The 7,965-nt window shown below is 61.7% G+C and overlaps 1 protein-coding gene across 3 annotated transcripts in view; it reads right to left on the bottom strand.

Annotated features, from left to right (window-relative positions):
• Positions 1-1,224: 1,224 nt before the first annotated feature.
• The window catches only part of MEIS3 (Meis homeobox 3), a 48,257-nt gene continuing 41,516 nt past the window's right edge, over positions 1,225-7,965 (bottom strand). For all 3 annotated transcript variants that reach the window (XM_039509767.1, XM_039509768.1, XM_039509766.1), the window contains exons 9-13: positions 5,837-5,913; positions 3,652-3,710; positions 3,169-3,255; positions 2,287-2,375; positions 1,225-1,922 (exon numbers count right to left, since the gene is read on the bottom strand). In XM_039509767.1, the coding sequence (XP_039365701.1) occupies positions 2,317-2,375; positions 3,169-3,255; positions 3,652-3,710; positions 5,837-5,913 (282 nt within the window). In that variant the 3' untranslated portion in view covers positions 1,225-1,922; positions 2,287-2,316. The remainder of the gene's footprint in view (positions 1,923-2,286; positions 2,376-3,168; positions 3,256-3,651; positions 3,711-5,836; positions 5,914-7,965) is intronic.

The following is a 7,965-nucleotide window of genomic DNA, read 5'->3' as shown; positions in this document are numbered from 1 at the left end:
TTTTTTAAAATGCTGAAACCCCGTAATTTTACATAGGATGAGAATCTAAATGAAATAAAATGCTTAAAAATAAATATCGGTATCTGTCCAAATGATAAAAAATAATAAACATTGAATTCTGCCAAGCCCAGCTGTCAGGAGGCGGGTGTGGATTTCTGCACTGTGGGGAGCTCAGAAAGACAGGTGTGCATAGGGAGGCAGCGTGGCCTAGTGGATAGTGAAGTGGCCTGGCCCACAGGAGATTGGGGTTCGGTTAGTTCTGCCTGCTGTGTGACCTCTGACAAGTTGCCGAGAACAAGACCAGTTTCCTGCACCAAGCGCTTTGAGATCCACGGAAAATCCTTAAGGAGACGTGGCTCCCGCTGCAGGACATTGTTTCTGCAGCCCTTGGCTCATCCAGAGGAGAGGAACAAAAACATAAAACGGTTTAAAAAACCTGACCTAGGAGGAAAGGTTTAAAAAAAGGGGGTCGGGGGGTGGGGGGTTAGTCTGGAGAACAGACCAGTGAGAGGGAAGCTGAGAACGGTCGTCAGATCTGTTCAGGGCTGGCACAAAGAGGACGGTGATCAGCTGTTCTCCCGTCCAGGACAAAAAGCGATGGGCTCACTCAGCACCACGGGAGATCGAGGCTGGATAAATGTTCTAGCTCTGAGGCCGGTTAAGCCCTGGGACAGGTGACCAGGGAGGCTGTGGATTCCCAGCCACTGGAGGCTTTAGGAACCGGTTGGGCAAAGCCCTGTCTGGGTTGGTCTAGGTTCACTGGCCCTGGCTCAGCGCAGGGGGCTGGACGCGATGTCCTCTCGAGGGCCCTTCCAGACGGACATTTCTGTGATCATTTCTGTGCTGCTTCTTAAAACGCCAGCCCTGGCTGCAGCATGGCAGCCTCGGTTAAAGCCCCGCACAAATCGCTGCAGGACGGCGGTTCTAGACGGCTTCCCTTGTGAGGCTCTGGGTCTCAGGTCGCTGGCAGGAGCCTTGGCTGGGTTCCCGAATTCAAGTGCCATTTAATAACGACTTGGCCTAATGCACAGCCCGGCTCCGTACAAGGGTCCTCCCGGCCTTTGGAAAGCGCTGAGATCCACCGAGGAAAAGTGCTCGGCGGTGGGATTATCTGGAGCCACACACACACACAACTGCTTTTTTGGGATTTGTTTTTTATATCATAAAAACCAGATCCAACAAAACCCTTCCCCTCCCACCCGCCCCAAAAAAACCAAGCCCCAAACCAGGAAAACAAATGTACAAGTTAATTTAGTTCCCCGTTCTGCGCGTCAATAATAATAAATTCATTCATAATTAAAAAACCAACCAAACCAAAAAAACCCGACGGATTCTGCTGCCCCGAAAGGCCCCGGAGCTGAGCGACGGTGGTGGAGATGGGTGAGAAGCTGAACCGAGAGACTGTTGTTTCTTTCCGTTGGGGAGTGGGGTGGGGGGCGTGCGTGCGTGGAGGGAGAGAAGAAACCTGCCCCAAAGTAACACAAAAGAGCCCCGAATCCTTCTCTCAAACGCTCCCGAGCGGTTCCTTTGCAGCCAGCCGGCCGGGTCAGTTTCACCTTCGATTAAGTGCCCGAGTCTGGCTTCTCCGTCGGCCGCCTCTTGGGACCCCGTGACGCTCGACGGCCCGGCTGCGCGTCCCTCCGAGCGCGGCCCGGCCTGGCCGCCCGGACGAGTGGTTCCTGGGGTGATGGCGGGAGAGGGGGACGGAGGGCTGGGGAGGGCAGCGTGGGTCTCTGTGTCCGTGGCCGCCCCGCTCTGGGGCGTCGGAGCGGGTGTCGTGTGCTGCTGCCTGGGAGCATGGGTGGGGGGGAGGAGCTGGCGGGGATGGGGATGGGGGTGCCGGACCCTGGCTGCTGCGTGAGTTCTGTGCCCGTGGGCCCGATAGGATAATGGCCCGGCAGGGCCCGGCATATCCTGGAAACCTGGAAGAGATGGAGAAGGGGGGGTGGCAGATTAGTGCTATACTGGTGGGGTGGGGGAGCCCTGGAGGGGGGGAATGGGCTGGGGAAGGCAGGTTGGGGGATGGGCAGGTCGGAATGGGATGGGGGAGGGGATGAAGGCAGGGGCTTGAGGGATGGAGCCCCCGGACCCAGCCTGGCTCATGCCCCCCCACCCCATGACCGCTGGGCGATTCTACCACCGTCCCCCCTCCCCCGGTGCGACCCCAGGTGGGACCAGTCCAGGACCCAGCGGGTGCGAGGAGTGAAATGAGAAAACCAGGGGCAGACCCACCCCCTGCAGAGACCTACGCCCCCCCCACGTCCCCCCCCCAGGCTCCATACTCACATCCCCCAGCATTGGCGTCAGCAGGAGAGCTCACATGTAGTGCCACTGGCCCTCCATTCCCATGGCAATGCCCATACTGCCCATCGGACCTGGCGGGGGGGGGGGGAGAGGAGAGCTGAGACCCCCCCACAGCACCAGAGTCGGACGGGACCCCCCCCCACGTCCGTCCGGTCTGGCTCACCCAGGCCCAACAGCCTCCCCCCCGTCGGCTAGAACAAACCTTCTGCAGCTCGGTTTAAAGGCCCCCCTGGGTTTGATGGGGGGGCCCAGCCCCCTCCCCGAGGCTCAGGTTCACCCGGCCAGGACGGCAGCCAGGAGCATCAGCTGTTTAGTGAGGGTGGGCTCCTGTCTGAGATCGGCCGGGGGACATGGACTCGCACTCGGGCCCGGCTGGACGTCTTGCACAATCACGGCTTTTTCCGACGGACACAAAACACGCTCAGGGTGGTGGGGGGAATCGCTGGAATGGGGGAGGTTCCCCCCCTCCCCCTGAGACAAACCAGCCATTTGAGCTTTGATTCCAATCAAAACGAAAAAATATTTGTGGGGGGGGATTTAAAACCCTCCCCCCCCCCACCCAAAATGTTCACACTGAATCAAAGAGGAATTTGTCCTTGCAATGAAAAATAGGAACCGGTGTCAGGCGGGGGGAAGGGGGGAACCCGATATTTTTTTATGGCTTTAGACGTTTTCGGAGGAAAGTGGATGTCCCGTTTTCTCGGTCCCACCCCCGGCGCCCCCTGGGGGTGAAAGACGCCAGTTCCCCCCACCGCCGCCAGGCCGTTGCGGAGGGAGGAATGAAATTGGACTGGACGGAGGAGGCTGGAGAGTTGGGGGGGGGACCCCGCCAGCTAGTCCAGCCCCCCCCCGCTCCAGCCTTACCTGGGGGGCGGATGGCCATGTGCTGCTGCCCGTCCATGACGTACCCGCCCATGGGCTGCGCCTCGGGGCTGTAGGGCGGCCCCTGACCTGCGCGGAAGAGAGGGGGGAAAGGTCACGGTGGGAGGGGGGCACTTTCAATGGGGGGGACATTGTGGGCTCTGCAGAGTGGGGCGCACAAGCCCTGCCTTGCGGGGGGCAGGACACAAGCCCAGCGGGGGGGGGCGAAGCTGACCCCCATGCCACCCCCCCCTCTGTCGGGCAGCAGGGCGCTCGGTCCCCGTGGCCCATTCAGCCCCCATCGCCCCTGCGGGGGGGGCTGGTTCATGCCCCGTTTTGCCAGCCACGCCCCAGCCCGGGGGGAAGGCGGCGGAGACCCAGCGAGCTCGTCTCACGCTGCGGGGGAGCAGGGGGTGAACCGGGCCCCTGGCTCCAGGTCGGGGAGGCTCCCAGCCCCTGGGCCCAGCCCCGCCAGCCGGGCCTCACCTGTGCGGTTGGACTGGTCGATCATCGGCTGGACGATGCGCCTCCGGGCGTTAATAAACCTGCGCCGGCCGGACAGACAGACAGAGGGTGAGTCCCGGAGCTGCTGGGAGAAGGACGCAGCCCAGAGACCCCAGGTGCAAGGGGAAGATGAAGGACACAGCCCCCCACCCCCCCCACCCCGGGGTTTTGTCTCCCTAGGTTCTTGCAGCGTCTCACTCTGGGGAAGGGACCACAACGGCCTTGGGGCCTGTATCCCTATTGGGAGCCAAAAATGCCTGATGGGGCACCAGCCCCCGCCCCAACCAGGAATAGAATCCAGGAGTCCTCACTCCCAGCCCCCTGCTCAACCACTAGATCCCACTCCCCTCCCAGAGCTGGGGAGAGAACCCAGGAGTCCTGGCTCCCAGCCCTTGCCCCTGTGCTCTAACCACTAGACACCACTCCCCTCCCAGAGCTGGGGAGAGAACCCAGGAGTCCTCACTCCCAGCCCCCGTGCTCCAGCCACTAGACCCCACGCCCCTCCCAGAGCTGGGGAGAGAACCCAGGAGTCCTGGCTCCCAGCCCGTGCCCCTGTGCTCTAACCACTAGACCCCACGCCCCTCCCAGAGCTGGGGAGAGAACCCAGGAGTCCTGGCTCCCAGCCCGTGCCCCTGTGCTCTAACCACTAGACCCCACGCCCCTCCCAGAGCTGGGGAGAGAACCCAGGAGTCCTGGCTCCCACCCCCCCTGCTCTAGCCACTAGACCCCACTCCCCTGCCAGAGCTGGGGATGGAACCCAGGCGTCCTAGAGAAGACCCCTCCCATTCTAACCCTGAGCCCATCGTATTCCCCATAACCCCCAGCTCCCACTTCCCCCCAGTGTTCCCCCCAGGGTCTGCACGAGGGGAAAGGGGCCCCCAGCCCCAGCTGAGCAGACGCTGCCTAGGGCCCCAGCCCTGCTTCTGGGGGGAGGTTTCACTCTGATCATGGGTGGGGGGTGCCAGGGATGTGGGGGAGGGGGAAGGCAGGAGGCCCATAGGTGGGTGGAGGAGGCAAGGGGCATGGGGGGGCTGCAAGGTGGGAGATTCCAGGGGCATGGGGGGGATGCAAGGAGGGTCAGTGGGATGGGGGGGTGAGGGGTAGATGCCAGAGGGGTGATGCTGGGACAGGGGATTGCAAGGGGGAGGAGATGCCAGGACAGGGGTTGTGAGGCAGGAGGAGGAGATGCCAGAGGCAGGGGTTGGGAGGGGAGATGCCAGAGGTAGGGGTTTCAAGGGAGGCAGAGATACCGGGATGGGGGTTGCAAGGGGAGGGAGAGATGCCGGGGTTGTGAGGGAGATGCTGGGACGGGGTTGCAAGGGGAGGAGAGATGCCGGGGGTTGTGACGGGGGCGATGCTGGGACGGGGCTTGCAAGGGGAGGGAGAGATGCTGGGACGGGGTTGCAAGGGGAGGAGAGATGCCGGGGTTGTGAGGGAGATGCTGGGACGGGGTTGCAAGGGGGAGGGAGAGATGCCGGGGTTGTGACGGGGCGATGCTGGGACGGGGCTTGCAAGGGGGAGGGAGAGATGCTGGGACGGGGTTGCAAGGGGAGGAGAGATGCTGGGACGGGGGCTTGCAAGGGGGAGGGAGAGATGCCGGGGGATTGTGAGGGGGAGATGCTGGGACGGGGGTTGCAAGGGGGAGGGAGAGATGCCGGGGTTGTGAGGGAGATGCTGGGACGGGGTTGCAAGGGGGAGGGAGAGATGCTGGGACGGGGGTTGCAAGGGGGAGGGAGAGATGCTGGGACGGGGCTTGCAAGGGGAGGGAGAGATGCCGGGGGATTGTGAGGGGGAGATGCTGGGACGGGGGTTGCAAGGGGAGGGAGAGATGCCGGGGGTTGTGAGGAGATGCTGGGACGGGGTTGCAAGGGGAGGGAGAGATGCCGGGGTTGTGAGGAGATGCTGGGACGGGGGCTTGCAAGGGGAGGGAGAGATGCCGGGGGGGTTGTGAGGGGGGAGATGCTGGGACGGGGGGTTGCGAGAGATGCCGGGATGGGGGGGGGTTATCAGGAGGGGTGCAAAGGGGGAGGGGACGTGCAGGGGAGTGGGGTGGGACATGAGGAACATTGGCGGGGGTTGGCTGAGGGGCGTGGAGGGACGGCGGGGGGAGCACGGGAGGGATCACCCCCCCACACACACACCATGGCAGCTTCCGGGCCGATCTTACCAGTTATTGACCTGCAGGATGGTGAGCCCCGTGTCCTGCGCCAGCTGCTTCTTCTGCTCCTCCGAGGGGTACGGGTGCTGCGGGCCAGAGCAGAGAGCAGCGTGACCCCGGGGGCGGCCCTGGCCACACGGCCCCCCCAGCCAGAGGAGGAGCTCAAAGCCCTGGGCCGGGGGGCACCAGGCCCTGTGAGCCGCCTGCTGACAGGGACACTTTAATCCCATTATAAAGATGGGGAAACTGAGGCACAGAGGGGGTAAGTGGCTTGTTCGATAATTAGGGTGAAGCTTGTGCTAGAGACAAGGAGAGAACCCAGGAGTCCTGGCTTCTAGCCTTCCCCCAACCCCGTTCCCTGAGCAGGGGATAGAACCCGGAGTCCTGGCTCCCACTCCCCACTTCCCCCAGTTGGAAATGGAACCCAGGAGTCCTGAGTTCCCTACCTAATAAGAAAAGGGGCCAATATTTGTGAAGTGCTTTGAGACCCTAGGATGAAGTAAAAACACAATTAACACTAATTATTACACAAAATGCCCAACATTCCCTGCCATGGATGCTGCCAGCCCTGGGGCCTCGGATCTGTAGTGAATGGATTTAAAACTTCCCTCTGATTAGAGATGTGGGTGAGAGCAGGGGGCTGGGAGCCAGGACTCCTGGGTTCTATCCCTGCTCTGGGAGGGGAGTGGGGTCTAGTGGTTAGAGCAGGGGGCTGGGAGCCAGGACTCCTGGGTTCTATCCCTTAGAGCAGGGGGCTGGGAGCCAGGATTCCTGGGTTCTATCCCTGCTCTGGGAGGGGAGTGGGGTCTAGTGGTTAGAGCAGGGGGCTGGGAGCCAGGACTCCTGGGTTCTATCCCAGCTCTGGGAGGGGAGTGGGGTCTAGTGGTTAGCGCAGCAACCTCAGGACTCCTGGGTTTATTCTAGGAGCCTGAATAGCCAGGCCTAGAACCCTACTTTCCCGAGTCCCAGTTCATTGCTCCGTCCACTAGCCCGCACTGCCGACAGAATTAGCCCATTTGGCCTGTCATAGCTTCCCCAAGTGCCAGAATCTCAGGCCTTGAGCTGAGGGGGTGACTCCATCAGCCAGTAGCAGTAGAAGGCTCTTACCCTCTTACACTGAAGGGGGGAACATGGTGCATGTAGCCACTACGAAGAGCAAATGTCACCATCCAATGAATGATCCCTGCCTGGGCCAGACCCTGATACTGAATTAACCTGGCCAGACCCTGGCCCCCAGTGGACCCCGGCCCAGATCCTGACCCCAAAAAAACCAGGTCCAGCCCAGATCCTGGTCCCAAATGGACCTGACCCAGCCCCCTCCTCATCTGTGGGGCCTGGGATTCTAACCTATTTTTTGGAAGCATCAACTCTCCCCTGGGAGCGCTGAATTTGCCTCCTAGCAACTGCCCAGCTTGCGGTGACCTGGGCGGCCCGGGAAGGCCGCCTGTCATCTGTCACCAGGCTGTCAGGGGCGGGGAGGGGGGCTCGGCAGAGGTCTCGGGGTGACCCACAGAATGGTGCCGCCTCATCCATCATTGGGGCCTGGCAGGGAAAGCACGAGGCTGCCTGGCCTTTGATCAGCAGGACCTTTGCTGCCCCGCGGGAGGGGAGGACGAGGTTTCTGTACCAGGCCATCTGGCTGGAAGCAGAGGAAGGGGGAGGCTAAGGGTGGGAAGGATCCCAGAGCTGAGGAGAGAACCCAGGAGTCCTGGCTCCCAGCCCCCCCTGCTCTAACCACAGGACCCTACACCCCTCCCAGAGCCAAGGAGAGACCCCAGGAGTCCTGGCTCCCAGCCCCCCTGCTCTAACCACTAGACCCCACACCCCTCCCAGAGCCAAGGAGAGAACCCAGGAGTCCTGGCTCCCAGCCACCCTACCTAAAATTCAACTTTGACCAGCCCAGTTAACACATGGCACAATTTATGCCAACTTCCTGTTCCACCAAAAGGCTCCCCCTGAAGAGTCTTTAGTTTCAGAAATGGGGGGAAAGGCCCATGGGGGGGTCACCCCCTGTCCCGCCAGGCTCAGCGGAGCCCTCTGCCATGGCAGCGCCAGCCAGTGGGTTCAGGGTAATTGGCCAGAATTGATTACACTTCCCCAGTCCCTAATAGGTTTATGGTGCCTTCAATTAGTGACTA

This window comes from Mauremys reevesii, linkage group 22, assembly GCF_016161935.1.
Source record: "Mauremys reevesii isolate NIE-2019 linkage group 22, ASM1616193v1, whole genome shotgun sequence".
NCBI classification, from domain to species: domain Eukaryota; kingdom Metazoa; phylum Chordata; order Testudines; family Geoemydidae; genus Mauremys; species Mauremys reevesii.
The sequence above is the reverse complement of the archived record's forward strand: the minus strand, read 5'-3'. Positions and strand labels throughout refer to the sequence as shown.